Source organism: Carettochelys insculpta, chromosome 23 (assembly GCF_033958435.1).
Source record: "Carettochelys insculpta isolate YL-2023 chromosome 23, ASM3395843v1, whole genome shotgun sequence".
Classification (NCBI taxonomy): domain Eukaryota; kingdom Metazoa; phylum Chordata; order Testudines; family Carettochelyidae; genus Carettochelys; species Carettochelys insculpta.
In genome coordinates, this window is record NC_134159.1 from 4633516 (window position 1) to 4658159 (window position 24644).

Sequence of the window (24644 nt, forward strand, 5' to 3'; positions counted from 1 at the left end):
CAGTTCACCACTAGCAAATTAACAGGGACTTTCTTTTAAAATTTTTTGAAAGATGAAGCTGCACTGCATGTGCTTTCCTTCTTTTCATCTTTGGGCCTGATTTAGCTTGTAGGTTGTGTAGTCTGTGGTCTCTTAGTCACTGCTGAGATGTAAATAGTAATTCTGTTAATTTCATAGTGCAAACTAAGCTATGTTGTTGGAGTTTTCTAACCAATATAAAAAACGTGAGCAAATGTTAAGGGCTTGTGCATGTTACCGGAAGCAAGTGTGAAATTATTTGCCATAGTAAATATTTAGACTGCTCTGGCACTAACAAATTCAGCAAAAAGGCAAAGATTCTTCATTCTTGACCATCTTCTTTCTTTTGTTCATCTGACCTGCTATAAATGTTTCTCTGGCAAAATATTAAATCTTGGTGCACTTATAAAATGGGCAGCCTTCAGCAGCATACTACTTAATTTCTTAAATTTGTTTTGACTTTGTTTTAACACTTACACAGAACTACAACAAAATGTTAAAGTTGCAAAGTTCAGCACTCAAAAGTTAGGAAATTCCGGAAATAAGGCTGACTACATTAACTTAAAATCAATCTCCTTATGTGTTATGGTACAATTTGCAATTACATCATCATAAAATATTCTCTGCACCCTTGTATGATTTCAGTTGCACTTTCCTCATATTGATTCCTAGTCAATAGTGGGGAGAGAGCTCCATGTTTTGAGCATTGGCTTACTAAACCCAGGGTTGTGAGTTCAGCCCTTGAGCAGGCCATATAGGGATCTGGAGCAAATAGATGGGGGAAAAAAAAAAACTTTCAGGGATGATGGTGATAGGTCCTGCTGTGAGTGCAGGGGACTACACTCAATGACTCCTGAAGGTCCCTTACACTTTTGAGATAGGTACATCTCCATATATGTAGGGAGGGGAGGGATAGCTCAGTGGTTTGAGCATTAGCCTGCTAAACCTAGGCTTGTGAGCTCCATCCTTGAGGGGGCCATTTAGGGATCTGGGGCAAACCAATTTAAAAAAAAAAAAATCTGTCTGGGATGGTGAAAGGTCCTGCTGGGGAGGGCAGGGGACTGGACTCAATGGCCTCTCAAGGTCCCTTCCAGTTCAATGCAATAAGTATATCTCCATATATGTTAGTTTGGTTTCTCCTTGATCATTGCCTATTCAGTCCTAGTCTGTGTCCCATTCTCCTAAACTGCTGGTCATAGTCTTTCTCAGTATGCCCATATTCTTTTATATTTAATGAAGGTGGTAGGGCAGGGGGATATAAAGAATTTTACTTGTTTGGTGAAGGAACGGTAGCCATGCATCCCAACAGCCAAGACTGAAATTGTAACTATATAATTGACTTTATTACTACATTTAATTTGATAGGAAAGCAAGTTGTCTGTTAATGTTGTTGAAAACAGATACTGTTAATTATTTACAAGAATATTTAAGGAATGTAACAGTCCACTGAGAATAGAATTCCCATGTTTTTCCAGCAAAGAGATGTCTCCAGTCACTGATCATGTCCTAAAGAGATGAAAATGAATGTCTGTGGGACTAAGGTGGTTCCAGTTGAACCAGTCTCTCATCAGATGGATTCATTATATTTCAAAATACGGTTTTTTTAATCTGCAGGAAGCAACACACAATATACATTTCTTTAATATTTATGCGAACCATGCTGGAGCAGAAGTAAAAAACTAAATGTGACTTCCTTTTATTAAAGTTGATCTTTCAGTTCAGCAGGCCAACTTCGTCTCCTGCAGGATGGTGAAGAACTCCTCCCACAAGTCCTTGGGCAGCAAGTCCTTAAAGTTGAGGCAAGAAGCCCATGAATCATGGTGTAATGGCTCAGGATAACCAGCTGGTTAGCCACTCTCCGCAGCAGACCCCCTGTGTAGTACACCTTCCACCTGTCTAGGTCCAGGCACTTTTTGTTAACGACATCCACCACCAAGGAGCGAGGTGGGAGTGGGCATAGAGGTACTCAAAACCTTTGACTAGCACAAAGTGTTTGTGCTCCACTCCTTGGGTGGTGGGAGGGAAGGAGGCCAATGTCTGCCAAATGATGGAGGCAGAGGACAGAATAGTTTTTCCTAAATGGAAGGGACATATGCGATGGCCCCTCCAAGGTGAGGATGTCACACGTGGGGTTGTCTGACTCAGTTACTGCCTCAATGGAAACATTGAGGCTGGTAGCAGCCCAGTGAAGAAGGTCCTGAAGTGTCTGAAAGTCCAAGGGACCTGAAACAGTGGAATCTGCTGCTCCATCTGGGAAGGAGCTGGAGGAGGCCAGTGGGCACACCGCCTGTGCCAAAGCCCCTAGCTGATCAGGCCTGGGGTGGGAGCTTCCTTCAGAGGAGTGGAAAGATGAGGGTTCAGAGGGGGTGGCTGGATGGTAGCCTTGGGGGCCAGTGGGTCAGCCTGAGAACAAGGATGAACAGGAGACATAGTGCCCTGTGCCTGGTGGTACACCCAAGGTGTCCAGAATTGCCACTGGGATTGAGGCCACTGAGGAGCACCCAAGTCCCTGTGCAAGTGAGGGCTCTCCGGGTCAGAGTGGTCAAATGCAATGGACAGGCAGGTGAGGCTGAGTGGGAAGGCATTGCTGGAGCCAACCCAGCTAGAGCCATTAGTGGAGAATGGCCAACATTGAGCCGAGGGCCCAAGAGCCAATGAGATTGACCAGGCGGGCAAGACCGATGTGGGGGGCAGGACCAGCACCGAGGTGACAAGTGACATCAAAAGCAAGATTGGCATGGAGATGAGAAGTGGGGTCGAGAGTGGGACTGGTGAGTGGGGCAGGAGCACAGATGAGGTGGAGTGCAGCGCACTGTAGAAGACAGATGCTGAGAATCTAGTCTGCAGAGATCCTGGTGTACAGAGTCAGACCAGTGCAGAGAGCAGCACCTGCTGCAGAAGCGAAGTGAAATGGCATTGAGTCAGGCATTGGCCTGGAGAGACACGGTGCTGAGCATCACTGCAGTGGACAGAGCATGTCAAACAGTCGGAACCAGCCTTTTGCCATGGAGACCCTTAAATGGGAGTGGTCCCGTGTAGAGCGGAAGGGAGGTTGGTACTGAGTGTGTGACTGATGCCACATGCCAGCTGAGGACTCAGAGTGGCCAGGCACACATGCCTGAACAGATACAGCCAAGAGAGCAGCCTTAACCTGGAGATGCATTGCGGGCCAAAGGCCTCAGTCTATGCCAGGGATTGCATTGTTTAGATAAGTCCCCATCCCACTCAGTATGTATCTGGCATAGATGAAGGACCAACCAGCACCAGTTTGTCCTCTGGGCAAGTCCAGGAGGATCGGGCTCAATGCATGGGATGCTGGGGCATCAGGGTCATTGGTCATAGGAACATCTGGCACCATCTGTGTTGAGGTGTTGGGGTTGACGAAGCCAATGCTGACCATGTAAGTATTGGGGGGATGAGCGGTCACACTGGAGAGAGAGATTGGTCCCCAAAGCCTTTAGTGCAGCAGTGCCAGTGCCAGGACGAGTCCTTGTCTTGGTGCCAGGCCTGGGGTTAGAGGGTGTCATGCTGCCCGCCAAAGCACTGGGTGTGGAGCCCTGCCGTGGATGTTGAATTGCTGACTCGATGAGATGGAAGTCACGCCTCTTAGAGTATAGTGTTTAAAACTCCTGCGGATATTGTGTAACGAGTTTCACCCAAAACAAGGGAGACAGGAGTTGTGGGGGTCAGTTGTTGGCATGGACCTTAAGCTCCAGAGCTACACTGCTGAAAGCCCTGGGACTTTTTCATGATCCAGTCCCATGGAGGGGAAAACCTGAGAAGGAAAATCTTTCCCCATCTTCTGACTGCCTAACGCTAACTAGAAAACAATGGCTGTGCTAAAGAATTGATTACCACTATTTGTACAAAAAAGAACTAGGATGACATGGCGTACCAACAAGTGCTCAGCCAGTGTTCCAACACCCTCTACAAGAGGTTAGAAGGAATGGAGGGGGTGGGTCAGTTCAGCAGGGTTATATTTAGGGCTCTTTACCAGTGCCACTCCAGGGGCTCCACAGCCAACCCAGTGGTTGGCAGCTAGGGTAAATCTTTTCAACATCCAACAGTTGTGCGTGCAGTGCATACACAAGTAACTCAAATAGGTGTGAGCAAGCACTCAAAGAACAACCATTTTCATTTTGCAGGAAATATATAAAAAAAGCTTTTGAATGGTATTGTAGAAAATCATTCTCACCACTTCACAATGTCAGTCACAGCAAACAGACAGGTTCTTTATCTCAGTGATAGAACTTTTAGCTATGCTTTATGTGGCAAACACCCCCCCCTCCCCCAGAAAAAAACACCTTTGAAGGCACCTTGCTGTTGCTTGCATTATTTAGTTGCCTTTTGCTTTGCAGATGCAGGGGATGGGTACTCCAGAACTTCCTTGATGACGGCAATGCCTGAGGGGTGGCTAGAGCAGATGCTGAGTGTATTTTAACATTAATTCGACATCCTAAGTGTAAACCTCTCTCTCTGCAGTTTAGATGTTTTACATGCAGTGCTTGAAAGTGCAGACTGAAACAGTTGTGCTGTTATGTTTATGCCAGAGGGCTAACAGACATTTTACCAACAGCTAATATAAAATTTAAACATCAAACATAATTTCTGCTGTTTAAAAAAATGGAAAAAAGAATTTTAATGAGAATTGCGGGCTCTAGTATATATTCTCCAAAGTGTTAAATGTCTCCCATAGTGAGGGTTCATCTTGGGGCTTGTTCAGGCACTTTGAAGCTTTGTTGTAACTCCAGCACTTTCTTGGCTGATTAGTTGGAGGTATGCTTTTCACATAGTTTTCAAGGTAACATGACCTGTTTGATCATTTGTCATAGCCCCTAATGACAGCAAGATGCTGCAAGGCACTTGTACATCATGACAAAATAGATAAATTAGGTGGATGACATATAAAACAGCAAAACAACCTCTATTGCAAATCCTTCCCCAGATGCTGCTAGAATACCAGGAAGCAGAGGCTAGGAGAATCTTATATTGCTATCTGTTGAATGATCATTTAAAATTGGGATAATATTTTTCTTTTTTAGGGCTTTCTGAATGTGAATTCTAGACTAGTCAAAAATGACACATAAATCTGACATTCAAGTTCCATCATCAGTAAACAATATTCTGGAATTGGTGCTATCAAGCAATTTAATAGGGTTGACTGCAGACCAGTCAATCTGGGAGACTGCAGGGGAGAATAATAGGTTGGATAGAAGCATAGCTCTTCTTCACTAAGCCTAAAGTAGCGCGAAGACTTTAGCTTTCAGTTTACAACATAGAGCATGTGTGTCAGATCCTTATTTTAAGATTCTGGACAGATTTATTCCAAAATCATTCTTTGGATAGAAGAGAAATATATACATCTCTTGAAAAACTGAGTACTTTTGTGAGCAAGTTCTGTTTTCAGCCTGCCCTTTCTAAGTACAGGCAACACAATGTAGAGTTCAGACTGTCCCCTACCCTGATGTTTGGTGTTTATGAATTTAAATTTAACTATAATACTGCATGAAGTTCAGATCTGACTTTTTTCAAAGAATTGGCTGCATCTAGGGTTCAGTGTTAAGCCTGCACTTTGGAACTTCTACAATATTGTTTTAACCCCTTATATACAGCTAGGGAACAAATATGTATGTAGCAAGTGGTGATCTTGTTGGAGAATAGCTAAGGGGAATGGGTGTTAAGGAAGACTGAATTAGGCCTTTATATAGTACTTGGTCCTGCCATTGGGGCAGGGGGCTGGACTCGATGGCCTCTCAAGGTCCCTTCCAGTCCTAGTGTTCTATGATTCTATAAATAATCTGTTAGATAATCTATTAATATTTGTTCACTAGTGTCAGTCTTAAATTTTGGTCTTCCCTATGTAAGGAATGTGCCAGTAGGAACTCAGTACTGATGAAGGATTTGGGGAATGTGTCCTTTAGAGATCATTTGCATGAAAATGCAAAAGTGTGCATATGTAATACCTTGCAAACGGAGCCTGATGGTTATCAGGTAAAGCAGCGAGGTTTCATTTATTGGAAACAACATGTTGTTGTAAAGTCACAATTTATGCTACCACCCAGTGTAAGTAATTGTGGAGTCTCACCAATGTTTGAAATTGTTGTGGGGAACAGGGCAGTCGTCATCGCTGTGTAAGGTATGGATCGCATAGGGCTTCCTCCATCTGAGCATTGTGAGACGGGAGGTCGGAGGGATAGGGGTTGAACTAGTTGGCTGGGAGCCTTTAGGCCATACAGTTGTAAGTCTGGTTTGGCTAGTTTTCCTCCCCTGTGCTGCCCTCCCCTTTCACCCCCGCCCCACCCTCTGTTCAAAGATAGATCTAAAGCTAACAAAACAAAACAGCAGAAGTATAGCACTTTAAATACTAAAGCTGGGGTCTATAGTTATTTGGGGAGAATCCACCTTGGTTGATCCTGAGATGTTGTGGCTAGGCCCAGAGCAGAAGCCACTATGAGTTGAAATCACTAGCAGCTGAAGCCACAGAGAGCTGGAATCATAGAGTTTTGCCTATAGCAAAACCCACAATACAGTAGGTGAGCAGCCAGCACAGCACAGCAGAAGGCGGCTGGCCAGAGTGACTGTCAGGTGGCCACTAGGAGAAGCAGCCGGCAGCCCACAGGGTAGCTGGCAGGAGCGAGCAGCTGGTAGGAGAAGTGGCGGGTGGCCAGTGGGGCAGCTGGCAGGAGCAAACGGAATACAGGACCAGCACAAAGGTGGCAATGCCTCAGGCTCAATGAGGGAATGTGTCATGGTGGTGTGTCAGGGCCTGTACAGACTGAACAGAGTTGCAAGTGGGACATTTGAATGGGGAGTACAGAGGCGGTTTGGGTATCTGAATGGGATCCTTACAGTATTGGGCTGGTGAGCTGGAGAAGCAAAGGACACAGCTCAATCCATTTGAGCTGGCACAGTTACTTGAGGGTTGGTTATGAACTCTGGGTATGGTATTTTTCCAAGCTAATGCCATGTGACTTCTCTGCCTTTCCATTACATTTCTTTTCTACACTCAGACTCTGTGCTTGCAAGTGGGGAAGCATTGCCTCTCTGAGGTGCCCAGGGGTATGTGAATTTCCCAGGCTACTGGATGGGAGCTTGAGCTGCTTCTATGGGAGTTGGATGAAAAGAAACCCCTAAATATTAAACCCAGCCCTGGTTGCTGCCAACTGCTTCTGGCAGAAAGGTTACACCCAACCTATTTGTTGGCTAGTCATTTCATATAATATTTAAATCTGAAAACCTATTGGGTGAAGCTGGCATTACAAAATCCTATCGAATTGCTTAGCAGACATGAATCTTGAGCAGGAAGTGTCCCTCATCCCTTGTTGTGAAAGTCTCCCAGTTTTAGCTGTCAGTAAACCTACCTATTCCTATGTAATTCATCATAACTGCATGTGTTACTTTCTTCACTCGTCCTTGCCCATTTTGCCCTTACCATGTTCCTCACATTTGATTTTTCATTTAAATTCTCACAGGACTCATCAGACAGTTGTTGATGCACCTTAATTTCATAAATCTATATAATCTGGAATAAACTGAGGTGGGAATGGGGGAACATATCCAGCATTTTGCCAGGAAGGTAGTGTTGTGGTTAACACTTCTGGAGGCCAGAGGCAAATTCAGCTTGAGTCAGATCAAGTAAACTCAATCTGTAAACTTGATTCAGTCACTGACAGAGGTATACCATACAACTAATCGTCTTAAAATTAAAGATATCATTTCAGCAAAAGAACTGCTTTTCTGTGAAGTACATGATTTTACTCCTTGCTGCCAGATTTAATTCATACACTGCTTGAAACTAATGCCCTGGTATCCTTTTGCTCATTAGTTTATTACTCCCATATGCTGTCTAACATCTTACCCAGTTCAGTGAAATCCATGATTCTCCTTTTCCCACTCTGAACAGAATATTCCTCCAGACACATGGTTGCAATTTATTGCCTTCAGCTTAATGTGCATGTGTGCAATTGATTGAAATCAAAGTATAATGAGGACCAATGAGTCTAGATAAATGCAACTATTTTACGTTCCATGTTCTTTTGTTCTGGATTGGAGATAATCGGTGCTTTAAGAAATCTAATCATCCCTTATTGTCAGGAAGAAAAGGCTTCTGAAGTGACTTAAAATAAACTTTCCTGTGGCAAGATGACTCTAGAAAATAACCCTAGAAAATAATGTCAGGAAGAGGAGTTTTAATAGTCTTTAGCTCATAAAATCTGAGAGATTTAAATGTTAACATTCCATTTTAGGGAATCTGTTTTGTTCTTTCTTGAGTTAAGTAGAACTTATTATGTCCTTGTTTGTGACAGCTTGATGGAAGATCACAGTGTTCTTATAGACTTAATCATGTCATTTCTGAAAATGCAGTGTCTGAGTAATACTTGATAGTGCCCACTGTTCTGTTGAATTGCAGACTTAGTTACTGTCCAAAATGGACTAAATTATTCAAGCATTTCAGTGGTATTACTGTGCTGCTGCTGAGCAATACTGTTGTAGAGCTCCTAGATGATTCATTTACAGAGGTTCTAAATATGGTGGACATGACCTAAGCAAAACATTCAGGACCCTCGTCCTTCCAGTTTGAGGGAAAAATGTGTTACAAGGCTCCCTTATGGTTGCAATTACACTTGGCTATCGCACTTCTAGTAGGTGTATTGAGGTGACTACTGATCAGAAATGGTAAGCTGTCTTACCTCGTTCTTTAAAAATCAGTGTCGACCTCTTTCTTTCTCTATAGTTATAATCAATTTGTATTGTACAGACTTAATTTGTTGAAATCAATAATAGTTCACTTTGTTTTTACCTTTATGCACCAGCTTCTCTAAATTCCTACACTGGCTTCGCTGCTGTAGCATCACGTTCGAACATTTTCTAAACCTTTTGAAAACTCTTCCCATCATTTCTTATCCAACCTTGTTACTCGCACATTGTATTGATGGTGCCAGCCCTTGTCAATCTATTTGTTTAGCTTTTTAGATATGAATTGGTGTGCCTTCTTCCATGTTATCTGTATTCATGAGCTTATTTGCGGTGCTGCTACTAAGTTAGCGCCAGCTAAGGGTCCTGCTCTGTAGTGATGCCTGTGTGGAAGGTTGCTGAATCACTGTGGCAAGCTTGTTGGACCCCTTTTTTTACCATGTTTATTTGATTTTTGTCTGACAGTTCCTCAGGTTGTTACGCTCTGTGTCTTTTCCATTTGAAAAAATATGTAATGCATTCTGGGTGCTACCAGAAAGAAATACTAGTATGGCATCACTGCAACATTTTTACAAGTGCTCAACCATTTGAGCTTCCTGTATAAGGAACAGTCCTGATTCCACTAAGAAAACAGAGTATGCCACGTGTTGGAGGCATAATTAGTGTTTAGTTTTTACATCAACTACAAGTACCCATACCCTCAACTGTGCTTTAGGGGTGGGAGTACAATCACTGAAGTTCAGATTCCTCCAGCCTGCAGTGTAATTTTCAGCTCTTGAAGTGATTAGGCAGCTGTGAGCTCTTTATGTAAGAGTTCTGTCTGTGTTTAGATGTAAACCCAGTTTGCTCAAACTAAAAACCCATGGAAAGCTTTGAAGTAACTTTATTACCATTAGCTCACTGTTCCTCATTAATGGTTACTAGCCCTTTGTGATGGCTTTCTCTTCAGGCATGATAGTTACTGTGGCTTTCACAGCAAGAGCTCTGCAGATTGAATCCAGATGTGTTTGTTATGCATCCCAGCACTAAGGAAACCTGCTATGTATCCCACTGCTGGCTGGGGCTTTGCACAATGGAGTGTGACATCAGGATTATGTCACCCATGAGTCTTGCCTCTGGGTCCGACTGATAAGTACAAGATGACATCTTATAAGACAGGCTTAGATTGCCAAAATGCTAGTCACTTTAATGTTCAGACACTTACAGAATTAAAAACAGGACAGTAATTCCAGCCAATGCTTCAGCTATAAGAGCATGCAGAATCCAGGTCCCTTAACTTGCCTTTTAGCCCATAGCTCAAAGCCTAATAAGAGACAGCTTTCCACTAGTCTATGGAATTATGTGCTGGGATGAGCTTTTAGAAGGGGTGAGAGGTAAGCAAGATGAGCTTATTGGGAAACCTAATTAAGTCGCTCTTGATGTGATTCTCTCTTCTGTAGTGCTTCATTTTTGGTGCATCTATGTTTATGCAGACTTCCTTCTAAAGCAATCACCTTTGAGCATTCTGATGCTCATCAGAGTTGTTCCTCTCTCCCTTGAATTGCCTTACGGAACTGTCCTTAGGGTCAAAACCTGAACATACAAATTGGAAAAGATCTTTAGGGCATCCCTGCTGATACTAGCGATGTGCTCTGAGACAATGCTGCGTGGGTTCCACTGTCCCAAGTGGTGAAAGGAGTTATACTGGTTCTTTAGGAAACAGTTGCACAGTCTCTCACGTTGCTATTTTTGCAGTAATAGTCAGACTTTTTTTTTCTGTTTAACTGTTCTCTAGTTCTTCCTTTCTCTGGTCGGTAGTCTTCAGTTATGCATGAATTGGCTTATGCATAGTTGCTGACTCTGTGGGTGTTTCACGGCGGGGGGGGAGGGAAATCAGGTGTTTGGGAGCCACCAGCAGCCAATCTGCCCCCTATGCTGACCCCAACCCTCAGTGTCTCCCACTCACCAGCAGCTCCACTGATCTTCTCCCCCCAGTGGTTTCTGCCACTGTCAAGCAGGTGGATTCAGAGGCTCCAAGAGAGAAGGGGAGGAATGAGGACGGGGCGCACTCTGAAGGGGGTAGAAAGAGGTGGCAGGGCTTTCGGGAGGAAGGGTTGTCAAGCATAACCCCACACACTCACACCTAGAGCAGAAGTCAGTGCCTCTGGTCTTATGTCTGCCTCCTCTCATCCTTCTTCCTGGCAATCACCCTTTTAATCAAGCTGAGTGTGCATTTGTATTTTGTATTTATTTTTTTTCCTTCAAATGAATGCTTCCAGACCCTCATCACTTCTGGTTTTTGTTCTCAATGCTATCAGTTCTCTAACCATAGCCTTATTTCTGGTTGGTCTTCAGAACTGCTCTCTATTCAGTATAATCTGTGTTCATATCAAGGAGGAGGGATAGCTCAGTGGCTTGAGCATTGGCCTGCTAAACCCAGGGTTTGAGAGTTCAATCCTTCAGGAGGCCGTTTAGGGATTGGGGCAAATAGATGTCAGGGATGGTGCTTGGTCCTGCCAACAGGGCACAGGACTGGACTAGATGACCTCCCAAGGTCCCTTCCAGTTCAGAGGTGTGTGTGTGTGTGTGTGACATGTTGATCATTAATAAGGCACTAGCACTATTGAAGAAGTGATCTAATATTATCTCTGCATTTGTCATTAGATACTTTCTGAAATCCAGCTGTACTGTATATGCTCTTAGCCAATTCTTGAGCTACCGGTCCCTGTCCAGACCACTCTGAAATGTTTTTTTGAAGCAAGCCTTTGTAGCACAATATCAACTGCTTTGAGTCACCAAAAATGGCACTTTGTCACTTTTCTGATTTTATAACGATTACAAAAATTGATTCCTTCAGGCAAACTTAATTTGTCTTGGCCCATGCTGCCTTCTGAACATTACAGCTGTATCCCAGGCTTTGGGATTTTAAAAAGAGGCAAAGGGAGTCAGGTGCCTGACTTCCATCAAAATTCCAGACTTACTCTTTTGCAAATACAAATCTGGATGTTTAGTGACTTTTACCCCAAGTGCTGATAGCTCCCTGTTGTTGAATCACTGTACCATGCTAATCATCGTATATGTTAATGCAGGTGGTGGTTTGATAATGTCAAAGCTCTTGACTTCACTTTCAAGACAGTGTTTGGCCAGACAGGTGAACAAGATAATCAGACTGATTAAGGAGGAGTGTTCCATGTCAAAAAGCTCATTTGTGTTTTTCTTGAACATCTGAATGTGGGTTAGATGCCTCTTGGGGCTGCACAAAATTGATCAGTCAGGGCTGCACCATCGACCCTGGTACTCCTGGCAGTCCTGAAGGGTGGTGGAAGTTGAGTGGAGAGTTTCTCCCACATGGCTCTGCTCCCCCAGCTGCTGGCTATGTCACTGCACTTCTCGTCAGTGATGTGGGAATGGTCTCACCCCTCTCCCAATGATGTGGTTGGCAGCTGGGGGAGCCAAGCTGCAGTGCTTGCCTTCTGCTGCTGCCAGAGAGTATGGGGGAGCCTGACACCACTGCTGGCGCCAGGCCCCTGCTATTTCCCCTGGCCACCGAGAGACCCTAGCTCCTTGTTCCTCCCACCCATGGCATTTGAGGTGGGTGCATGGCCCCAGGAGCCTCTCCACACACCGACTTAGCCAGTGCTGCCTTGTATATGCATCTCGTGGGCAGGTGGGCTTGGCTGCAGGTCTGGAGCAGGGGAGCTGGGAAGGGGGAAAGATGGAGGCAGAGAAGTAAGTGATGGGGGAGCAATTTAGGGAAGAGTTGTGTGTGTGGGGGGAGTCTGTTTTTTTGCAATTAGAAACTTGGCAACATTACTTAGAAGGCTAACTCATCAGTGAATAATAGCCCTTCTTGTAACTTGACTGGCGACAGTAAACTTGATGTATGAATTAATATGCCATACAATATCTGTGCCAAGCATGATTTCAGTAAATTTAATGTTTCATGCACAAGAAATGGTTTATTTTAGGCCTCCCATCTTTTCTGCCAAATATATTTTAATATTCAGTTTTATGCTTCAAATAAAAATAACATGTTCCCAAGTGGTAAGTGCAAATACAGAGATTGTTCTGTGTACATCAGTTGAGGTGAATGGCTGGTGGATTTAATGAGGCTCAACTTTAAGTTTATGGCATCTTTCCTTAGAGCAGCAGGGTGACTTGTGCCACACTTCCTAGATTCACACCCAAACTGCAGGTGAAGTAGAAAATGGTGCACCAGAGCTATCCAGCCTATGTTGTAAGGGAGCGAATGGGCTAGAGCAATTGCGTTTTCAGAAAGTAGAACTTGTCTGAGACTCATGAAATATGCAGTAGGCTCTCTAGAGAATGGCGTACTGATGGGTGTAGGTGAGAGGCTTCCAGCAAGTCTGCCTCCTGCAGTTTTTCAGCTTGTTCCCTAACTAGAGATGGACCATTGTGTTAAAAGATGACACCATCCTCTGTGTTCGAAGGCAAATGGAAACTTGCTGGTGACTTAAGGTGTGTTTGTTATGAAATTTCTGGCACTAAGTACACTTGAATGTCATTTTTAACAATGGCATTCCTAATCAGTGTATTGAAACTTTCACAATCCAGAATTCTGGACAGTTTGTGACTTTGACCTGTGCCATTGTTTTGAGTGCTATTCTCCTAATATGCAGCACTTAGTCTTGATTGTTCTCCTTGCAGTTTGTTATCCAGCCGCAGTCCAGATGTGCACTTAAGTGTAACTGCCATTGAAGTTACACATACCTAACTTTATTGGTAGGCTTGCTCATAGGACTGTCTGCACCTGTGTATGCTGTAATGAATTTCCGTAAAATACCTATACAAAATCCACAGGCATATTTTGAGATGTTTTCATTAAACTGTATGCAAAAATAGCTGGACTGGGGACGCAAGCATCTTAGTTTTTCAAGTGTTCAGGAACATCCTTAAGGAACTTCATATGGCCACATTCCTGATTGTGGGGGTGATGGGGGGGGGGAAGGAAGAAGAACTTTGAACAGTTTCTAATCAAGCCAGTTAAACGCATTTTTACTCATTTTCCTCATATCAAACTGCCCTGTATGTTCTCATGCTTGTGGCTGTAAACCTTGGGTGGGGAGAAGGTCAACGGTGAACTTCCCCGATGACAGCTCAACTCTTCATGTAGCCTTAATCTTTTTCCATGCATAAGCTACTAATATGCAGTCAATATGAATAAATGGCTTGACAACACCTTTTTCCTTGCTGAAAATGGCCATTCTTTTTATACTTGGAGCAAAAATGCCAGCAGTTGGTTTGCGGGTGGGAGGTGTACATGATGAAAATGGTGCTGTCATCTATTTAACACCCAGTTAAACTTCAGCCTCCATAAGCTCCTGCATTAACCTCCTTGTGGTATCCAGTCGCCCATTAGAACTTCCAGAAAACATTTGCCTTTCTGATATTGAATTTAATATTTGTATATGAATGCTCAAACATTTGTGATTTGGGAGACAACAGGGCTCTTCCTTTAGTTGCTATCAAGAGGCTTAGACTTGCTTCTGGGTGCTGACCAGCTGTTTCTGTTTCACTGGGCGATTGCAAGAAGTATCTGCGTAATTATCTAGAAAAAAATCGAAGTGAACAGTGTCACTTTACCAAACCCAGTCTGAAGCACCACTTAACATTTTCAAATGGTTTTCATAAACAAATGGTATTGGTACTTGGCAGCAGGTTTTGTGGCTTAATGTTGTGCAGCAAGAGTCATGAGCCAGATACAAAAACCCACCCGCTGTCTTTGGCGCTAGATTACCCACTGGAAAATGCCCAAGTGTTTTTATGGATGTGACTTCGTTCTAGTGAAATTGAGAGCTATAGCTTGTTTTCATTGCAGTGTGATGGAAACTCACTTTCTCAGTGTCTCGTCCAAACTTCATATGAACTGTTGTGGAAAGTGTGCCATTGAGAAGCTAATAACATCATTAATAATCTGGTCTTTAATTATAAAAATAAAGTGATCAATTGGCTTTTTTTTAAAAAAAAAAAAAACAAAAAACTTGGAGAGAAGGGAAACTTGCTCCCCAGCCCAACCGTGCTGAAGTTATAGCTTTGTTCTGGCCAAGCTTTTACTCAAGTTCCTTCAACAAGTTTCCATCCTATCTGTCCACCCACCTAAACTTCAAACACTTCATAAAGCTTTGGATCCCTCTTAACTTAAATATTATTTTATTCTCACATTCATAAAGTAGGTCATTTTTTTTAGTGTGATATTTTTTATGTACAAAGACTTTTTTTTTCCAAAAGTTCTGTGGTTTAACAGTAATGGACAGAAAAATCTGTGTACCTGACCATAACATTCTAACTATGAGGGACTTGAAGTGAAAAATGGAAGGCTACTCTGAATTTATATGGAGAGAGTTATTGATGTATTAGTCTTTTCAATAACTCCAGGGATCAATCTTTTGAGGACAGTAAATATTTCCTGAAACATAACATTAAGTGTCTCTGAAATTGTTTCAACAGTCTTTTCTGAAGTTTGGTTACCTTTGGAAGTCACCGTATTATCGAAATGTGTCAGCCAGCAATGCAGCCTTCTGAGTTCTGATAAAAGGGTTTGGCTGGTTAGCACAACCAGCATGCTTTCAATTAAATAAAAAAAAAAAAAAAACCCTACTGAAAAATCTTGCTACCTCCTCCATGCCCAACTGTAGTCTGGAGATTCAGCCCTTAAACTGAAGGAGAATTTACTTCCCAAGTAGTATTATTAGCTTTAAAAAATTATATGTATTCTCATTTGAGGAAACCCTATAAAGCATGTGGAGTTTCATGGGAACGTAGGAATTCCCATACTGAATCTGACCTGGGGTTCATCTGTTTGGTATCTTCTCTCTGACAGTGTCTAGCAACTAGATTCTTCTGAGGATATATATAGTAATCTGCCCAACACTGCAGTTACAGGAGCAAATACCAAGAAAGGTCAAAGGGTCATATGTCAAGAGTCTACATTCGTACAGACTGTCTCCTAGAAGAAAGCTCTAGACAGTTCTAGGAGCTGCATGGTAGATTCCAGTTTTTCACTGTTTAGTTGGTTGACCTGGCCCTGTTTTCCAATTCACTCATGCATGTCCTTTTTTCATTATAGAAGGCATCAGCTTGTGCCATGCAAGAGAATTTTCTAAGTTAGTTACCCACCTTTCTGCTTAGTTTTTTATTAAGTAGACTGTGAATGGCTGGCTAAACACAAAAGCAGCTCCCCCTCCCTTGGTGTTCACACCTCCAGATCATCTCCTGGTCGTAAGCCTCACCCTTCCTGACTGAGCTAACCTTTTTATCGCCAGCCTTGCTCTGGCTTATTTATACCTGGACCTGCAGATTTCCATGACCAGCATCTGATGAAGTGAGTCTGTGCTCACGAAAGCTCATGCTTAAAACTTTTCTGTTAGTCTATAAGGTGCCACAGGACCCTCTGTTGCTGTTACAGATCCAGACTAACACGGCTACCCCTCCTCTATTTCTGTCTTATTGTGGTTGATAGCTTTCTTGAACGTAGTCCAGTCTTTGTGGAGTAAATCCATGCTGACAAATGTAAATTTCCATTCAGCCAATCTGTCCACTTTTCTGTTGTATAATAGCAACTTAACCTGTCGCGTTTTCTTTGTTTTTCCTGGACAAAGCAGGCTTACAGCAATATTCTCTACGCATGATGATCTGGGTGGATGTATTTTTAGACATGTCCCACATCAGTATGGATTACAAAAACTCTGATTAGGCGGTATAGAACCTGAAGCCTGAATTTTGGTCTTCCTGTGACTGTGGCTGAAATCTAGTGCTTCTGACCAGGGATATACACTTCCTTATCAGAAAAAACAATGCATTTTTGGAATAATCAAATACTGATGAAGCATACAGCTAATATTCCAGTAAGCCTTGAACATGGCTGCCTCCAACTGTTTGTATTGTCGTTCAGGTCTCAAGGTACCTCAGCTGGCTGTGGCAAAGTAACTTTTATTGAAATAGCATGTTAGTATTTAAAACAATATTAAATACTATATTTGATTCATTAAATATACAAAGACTAGTTTAAGTGTTTCCATGTGTGTACTGTTAGTTCTGGCGGGAGGTTCTTCAGATGGTTTTATGTGGTTTCAAACAACATTTTAGCACATTCTTAAAATACCCACAAAAGCCTTTATGTAAAATCTCATAAATGTGAACCACATAAAATTATTTTTTCCTGTTTCATGTCATTAGGATCAAAGTACAGTAGGTAAGAATAAATTTCCCAAAAATGATGTTGCAGTCCCTCTCTTAATTAATGTTTCAGGCTCATAGCAATATCATAAAATAGGTAATGGAGAAACTGTCTGTATACCCTTTAATCTCGCTGATTTTAGCACACTTGCTGTGGAGGCAGCTTCAGTTTTTATTTTCTAGCCTTGTAGCCCTTCTGCTTTTCAAGAAAGGAGCAGGCTACAAATTAACACTTTCTGAGGAAGTGCATGGTATGCTGGTCAATGCAGAAGTTAAAACCCATTCTCAAATACTTCAGGAGAGTGTGAGTCTTCAACATTCTTTGCTACGTATGGGCGATAGGGAAGGATTTGAGTGGCACTGGGATTTGTAGCTGTGTGAGCAGTTGTCTGCTGGGTTTTTCAGATTTCTTTGTTTGCTCCAGACTTTATAAACAGCAAACAGTGCATTAGAGCCACACTATTTTGAACAGTTAGTTTGGTTGTTTTAGGTCCAGTCATGACTAAATACTAGTGGTATTGAGAGGCTAGTTAAACAGTAAAATAAAAACAAAAGCCAATAAAAGTTACTAAATGTGTGACAAATGTTAAGCCTTATGCTATGAGGGTTGAACTTTTGTAGCTGTGCAAGTCATGGAAGCACTTGTAAGTACAAAGTTAAGAAAACAGGGAATGAAATTCTTTGCTGTAGCCGTTAAATTACCAAAATCTCAGTCATCTGCATGCTTTGGGAGAATATTCATGCTATACATCTCTTGCATAAGAAGATCTTGAGATTCACCGCAGACACTTAGTTGGGAAGAAAGAACTGTGTAACAATTACGCTAAAATGCTATTTTACAGGACTATAATTGCAGTCTGCTAAAAGCAAAAAGTTAATTGTGTATTCCCCAGTCCCTAGTAGAGCTGTTTAGTTTGTAATGGATGTTTCATCTACCACACATCATGTGGTAAGAAAGGTGAAAAGCAATTAGATCAGCAAAAGAGCAGGTGTGGTGTTCTGCAGAGTTCATAGTTCACAGTTTTGTAATAATGTATATCTTGGCTACCAAAGAAACGAGATTCCATGTTCTTAGGTTTATTCCCTGGTTCATACCAGCTTTCAAGCAGGATAGCAGGTGACTTAATATTCCCACGTAGCCAGTGGTCCTCAGTACTTTCTCAAAGTGGAGATGCCTGCCTGGAGTAGTGTACATAACCCCGTATTACTTGCCTACCAATGAAACTGTTAGTGTCATGTAAGAAACCTTGGCTTTCTCAAAAGTTCCCTGATATATTAGCGAAAAAGGCAGAAGCACACAAGCAATGAGATGCCCAAGTACATCAGGTGCTGAAAAGCATTTCTTGGGCCATGACGAAATGTGACAATGGGATCGACATCAACTTCCTGGGAGCTGAAGCCCAAGACAACTTTAAATATGACAATCTGCAAGAGCTTGTGTAGTCATCATGTGCCTGACAGCCATTAACAGACTTCTAATGTTCCCATCACATACTCAGGTGGCTCTCCGAATTAATTGATCAACAAGGTCCTGGACAGAAGGAAAGCAAACTGAACTGTGCCCCTTCTGATGACTGTTTGGAGTGCCAAGATCTGACAAACCACATGGCTGCAGATCTGGGGACATATGCAGATTGGTCATTGCTCAAAAATATGAAAGGCCAGCCAAAAGTTATACAATGAGTAGTTTGCAAGATCTGTGGGTATTTTACCTGAGCCGTTATAGGGTGACTTGGAATCCCTGCGCTCATTGACCTACATTAGCTAATAAGTGTGGGCTTCAGAGTACCAGCCTTCTACATTAAATACATGTCTTGGTCAGGGATACATTAAAGTGTTTGTGCTGAGACAAAGTTCAGGATCTGTCAAACCTGTGTACTATCTGTGTGGCTGTATGGGTCAGAAGCCTCTTCCAGGTGGATTTGGAGCAGCTAGAGACACACTCCATGTGCGCAGTCGATGTCATAATCTCATTGAGATCTTCACTCACTGTATTCAGTGCAACTGTGCCTTCTTTTCAACTATGCTGCTGAGATGGACAAAAACGTCACAGCACGGTATACACTCATACTGCCCATGGACCTGTGATACAGCCTTCAGGGCCATCCCAGAGATTTGTCTATTAAGAAGGTTGAGTCAGATCTGGAAATTTTGCTGATGTACCTGGTGTGGCACCATTCAGTGGCAGTCGGTCTGCTCTGGCTGGCTCAGTGGTTCTCTGAAGACTGTTTGTTTTTGGCTGGCCTTTTATTTCTAAGAACTTTTTTGTTTGTCTAACTCTGACAGCAATAAATCAGAATGTCCTCTTCGCACAAATTTTAGACTGTAGCATAAAGCCATGTATTTGTTCCCTTTTGTCTTAATTAGCAGACTTTACTATAAAGAACTTCCAGACTCTCTTGGTAGTGAGAAGGAAAAACTATACTATAAAATAGAGCCCTTACTTTCAGCCTGGTTTGTAGCTTTCTCTGTAACAGCTGTTGCAGTTAATTGGAATCAGAGGACTTGTTGGATAGACATCTGTAAATACCTTTTTCTCAGTAACCAATGGAAAGTGTTTAGTCTCCATAAGAGAAGTACAATCATTTTTATTAAAATGAATGGAGTAATAATATGCAAACTGTTAGGTTCTTAGGTATCTACTAGGCTCTCAATAACCGTCTCAATTTTTTTCTTGGAACCTGGGGACTTCTGGTTATCTGGGATCTTTATCCTGTAGCTCAGTTGTAGCTCTTGCTCACTTCTCTCTTCCTGCAGGTATTTTGAAGGTGGAGTCTCCTCTGTCTACCTCTGGGATTTGGATCATGGGTTTGCTGGTGTGATCCTTATTAAGAAAGCTGGAGACGGATCAAAGAAGATCAAGGGATGCTGGGATTCCATTCATGTGGTAGAAGTTCAGGTATATCCTCTGGAGCACCTAATATTCCTAAAGAAAAACAAAAGCCAGTTAATTCCAGACAGTTAAGACATACAGGTGCCCAGCTGAACAATGCAATATTGTGTTGGGACTGTGTAAACCTTTGCTCTATTAATTTTTGAAAAAATTGCCTGAAGTGATTTGGATGAAGATAAGTCAGGACTGTAATCAAAAAGATCCCAGAAGGATTGAAAATACGTTCTTTTCTGTACATGTGACCATGAACTTTTTTAATTTAATCTGCAGATAAATATCACTAAGTAATAAAAATGGGGTATTGGAAAGCTAAATTGCTTGAACTGCATTTGCTTTAGAAAAATGTGTGTGTGAGTGAGTGAGGTGAGAACGTACAAACATTTTAAAATATAAAACATGGGTGTCAATATGGCCATTTAGCTCTACATGCCAGTCCTGGGGCTCTGAGGTGATGGCCCCATGCTTTGCCAATTTTTAGATTTTGTTTTAACTTTTATCTCCCTCTTTCCCTTCTCTTCCCTTTCAGGAAAAGTCTAGTGGTCGCACCGCCCATTACAAGTTGACCTCCACGGTGATGCTATGGCTGCAAACTAACAAAACTGGTTCCGGTACCATGAACCTTGGAGGGAGCCTTACCAGACAGGTATTGTAATATACTCGCAGGGACCAAAGACCCACAGTATGGCCAGAGCTGACTTAGGCTCTTGGGGTTTGGGTTGAGGAGCTAAAAAATGGCTGTGCTAAATGGTCGGTCTGAGCTCTGGAACCCTCTACCCTCCCTGTGTCCCAGCAGCAAATATCTATCCAGTGTTTTTTCCTCAGCCCTGGTACCTAAGCCCCATGAGCGGAGTCAGCAGACATGGGCCAGTCACAGGTTTTTGTATCCTCCTGTAGGCATACTCTTACAAACGTACTTGTCTTACAAGCACAAGGCATGTACCTGCATATTGGTGATGCAGTAGACCCCAAAACCCTCCCATCAGGATTTAGGGGCTAGGTGCTGTGTATACACTGGGGTTCTCCTGCTGCAATCATATTTCGTTAAGACAAGTAAAACATCAGTGATTATCCTGTTACCATCTGAAATGTCTCTCGGTGGGAGTGTTTAATAAAAATCATAAGTTCAGTAGGAATTTGGGTTTCCTGGTGAGTCTTTAATGCTGTGTTTGGGATTACCTCTCTGAATTCTCATGATTTCCTGATGAATATCCTTTAGGTTAGATCTGGCATAGCTACAGATGGACTTGTTCATTTTCCTCCTGCCTGCCCTTACAAGCTCAGGCTGCATTAGAAAAATGTCTCTCTGAAGCCATCTTGGCCAGTAGGATTATCTTGTATCTTGCATATTTTGTAAAATTGTTTTGTTGGTTATATTTGTTTTGCATTTTTCCTAAGGCTTTAGATGCTTGACAGTGTTTGTCTGCTACTATATTTGAAAGCTGTAAAACAAAGCCTGTTCATCCCTCTCTTTAATTGCTGGTTCTTCACACCAACCTTTTAATTGCATTGCCTTTGCTGAAAAAGGTCAGTCTTTTGTGAGTAGAATGCCCAGTTTGTCTAGTCATGAGTGTTGCTGCCACAGGTGTATTTGACTGCGCAGTAGTGGTTCATTCATATACTGGTAGTGGCCAGCAATTTACCTCTACAATGAGAATCTCCAAAACCCACATTGCCCGTACTAAGGCAGACAATGTATATTATAAAATGAACAGAACGGTTCATACTTCTGCAAGTGTCTGTGACAGGTAGGAAGGGTGAAGGGGGGCTAAATCCAAAGAGCAAAACTGACGCACTGCTTCCAATAGCAACACACCAAAAACTTGTCATAGATATCCAGGATTTTTCTTTGGTGATTTTATGGAAAAAACTGATGGGGAAAGCAAAAATAGGCATCTGGAGACAGATGTATATCATATACGAGTCTAAAATGTTTATAGTAATTATACCTGGGTTATGGTGACCAGGACAAATAGTTACCACTAGGCCTCCCCAGCATTTTTGATTTTTAGCCATGAAATGAAGAGCAAGGATTTGACTGTAGCCATGGCCTTGCGCTGCATGGCAACTCATGCCAAGGCTAACAATAGCCTGTTGAGAGTGCCTGTCCTCAGTACACCTTGGCCTGCTCTACTAGGCTTTGTTTAGTTTGACTTTCTGTCTCTGAGCTTTAATGAGGAAATTCATGCTTCTGTCATCATTTTGACAGCAGATCACGCAATTCATATGTGATGCATTAAAGCAGAGGCTCGCTTCCAATGTAAGTAACTATAAAAAAGCCACTAGGGAAATGATGCACTACCTCTGTGCAAACAATGGAAAACTCTGAAACTGAAGTTAGCTTCAGGCTGGAGATTTTCTGCTCTGCAAATGCTATAGTAGCTGCATGTGTGGAAAACAGCTTTGTCAGAATCCAGTGCAAATGGATAATCTGCAAATCTTCAGGCTCTTCTGAAGAGCTAGCATGCTGTGTGTGGGAGTTCTGAGGTGGTTGTAATTCTGTCCAGGGCACAGTGGTTAGGTGTTTTGCTTTTGAGATGGGTTGAGTTGTCTACTGCAGTCCTTTACTTCCTCTCCATGCTTACAAGCCTGTGTATCCCATTGCCTAAGGTGCATTTCTGCCTAGAAACAGCAGTATATATTTTGCTTTGCAGGCATTTTATGCAGTCTACTATAGAGTTCAACAGATAAAATCATGTTCTTAAGTTACTCGGGTCCTTAATTTGATCTTTCCATTGAATTTCCAGAACATTTGTATTTTGGCCTCAACCAGTATTGTTTTGAAATAACTTTGGGCTATGCCAACTTTGTTTTGGTCAACTCTCCATTTCTAGTATCAGGGGTAGCCGTGTTAGTCTGGATCTGTAACAGCAACAAAGGGTCCTGTGGCACCTTATAGACTAACAGAAAAGTTTTGAGCTCCATTTCTACTGACCACCACAAAGCCTGAAACAAGAATAGCAGATCTGTCCCAGTGCAACCTTAAGAGTTCACAACCTCTAAACTACTCTCTCCTGTGATTGATGGCAATTTTTTTTGTTGCCTCAAAGGGGAATTCTGCTGAAAGTCATAATTTGGTCATTTTGTCACAAATTGTGACTTTGCGCCACTGACTAACTTGATGGAAGAAGTGGATACAAAGGAACAGCTAATGTAATGCCTCCTAATTTACCCACTCTGGCAGCTACAAATAGCTGGGCAAGTCTCACATTTAAAGGTTATGATGCTGTGCTGTGGGAACCATGTGCAGCTTGGAATGGAAACACTTGCTCCTCATTAATTCCCATTTCTGTTGTCTGCACTGTGCCTGAGGTTAATCTTGGTATGGCCAATTCAGCATTACTGTTACATGCCTGGGCAGTTGGTACAGAGAGTTTTTCCTCAGTCCTCACATGGTACCCTGCATTTGCAGTTGTCTCCTATTGGCAGAGAATTGTTTCCCAGCACAAGAATTATATAGGTGGTGCCCTAACCTCAAAATATGTTACGCAATTTGTGTTACGCAAGTAGTAAAGTGCTTATTCAGGGCATCCTTGTACTCATCATGTGATGAAATTTACAGTGATGCCAGAAAAGAGCACCCTTTATCTTGAAAATGGTTTCGAGACAACGGGCACGTTGCATAGACGTGGGCAGCTATTTCGGGATATCTTTGTATCCTGAAATAGCACCCACCATGTAGACGTAGCCTATATGTCCTGCTCTGGACCTGTTCCTTGCTTTTTTTTTCTTTTCTGTCTCCAGCTGGACTCTTAGTGTTTGGCTTAGTGCAGTGGCTCCCAAATTTTTCGGCATCCCAAACTCCCACCCCATCCTGGTTTGATTTTTTTTTTCCAGAAACCCTCCCCCCACCTCTTCTTTAGCATCGTCCAGCCCCCCCCTTTAACCAAAAGTTCAATTTGTAATTTAAAATAAACACAATCTTGATATAAAAATGTTACTTAAAATTAGAAGCACAAATAGTTTTTCTTGGCCCCCTGTGGTTGCCTGGTGCAGCCCCAGCTGGCCAGCTGCCTGAGTCCTGTGCCAGCAGCTAGAGCTGCCCATGCCAGCTGCCTGCCTGCCTAAGGCCTGTGCTGCCAGAGCCGCCCGCCTGCCACCCACCCCAGCCCCACACTGCCAGGACCAGCCACTTGCCTCATCCCCATGCTGCCAGAGCTAGCTGCCAGCCCAAGCCACCTGAGCCCCCCGCTTCCGGGGCCAGCTGCCTAAGCCCCATCCTGCTGGGGCCAGCTGCCAGCCTGAGCTGCGCAAGCCCCGTGCTACTGGGGCCAGCTGCCCAAGCCCCACGAGTCCCACAAGCTGCCTGCCCGAGTCCCTCCCCTCCCACAAAGCCAGGCATCACCAGACCCCCGCTCTTACCCCATCCCCACCCCTCTCACCCGAGCCAGGCACCCCCAGTCCCACATCTAACCCCAGCTGCCGCCTCCTCCCATTCCCCTCCCCAACCCACACTCACCCACCTTTGCAGGAGGCAGCTAGCTCCACATGGGTCGTTGCTGGCTGCCTGCTTTTTATAGCAGCTGTGCCAGGACACCCATGTAAAATGGCAGGAGCTGAAAGCAAAGGCTGTCTTTCTTCGGGTGGGGGAATGATGCAGGGGGCTGGGTTGCCCCGTCCCCCCCCCCCCTTCCCCCCCCGAATTTCTTCATACCCCCTAGTTTGGGAAACCATGGACTAGCGTTGCTGCGATAAGAATCCTATCTGAAGGGTCATATTTCAATTATTCTAGCTTGGGAATAATGGTTTATTATGAGTGACTTTCCCAAATCGTTTCCTGAGTGCCCAAATCCACATTTAGAATAATCTGGGTATTATACACTGGCAAAATTGTATTGGCAATAAATAGGTAACATGTATGAATTTA

At 43.0% G+C, this 24644-nt stretch overlaps 1 protein-coding gene across 3 annotated transcripts in view; it reads left to right on the forward strand.

Moving 5' to 3' along the window:
* The window catches only part of CAPZB (capping actin protein of muscle Z-line subunit beta), a 133356-nt gene that overhangs the window by 90444 nt on the left and 18268 nt on the right, over positions 1-24644 (forward strand). For all 3 annotated transcript variants that reach the window (XM_075018135.1, XM_075018136.1, XM_075018137.1), the window contains exons 5-6: positions 19645-19786; positions 20307-20423. In XM_075018135.1, coding sequence (XP_074874236.1) covers positions 19645-19786; positions 20307-20423 — 259 coding nt within the window. The remainder of the gene's footprint in view (positions 1-19644; positions 19787-20306; positions 20424-24644) is intronic.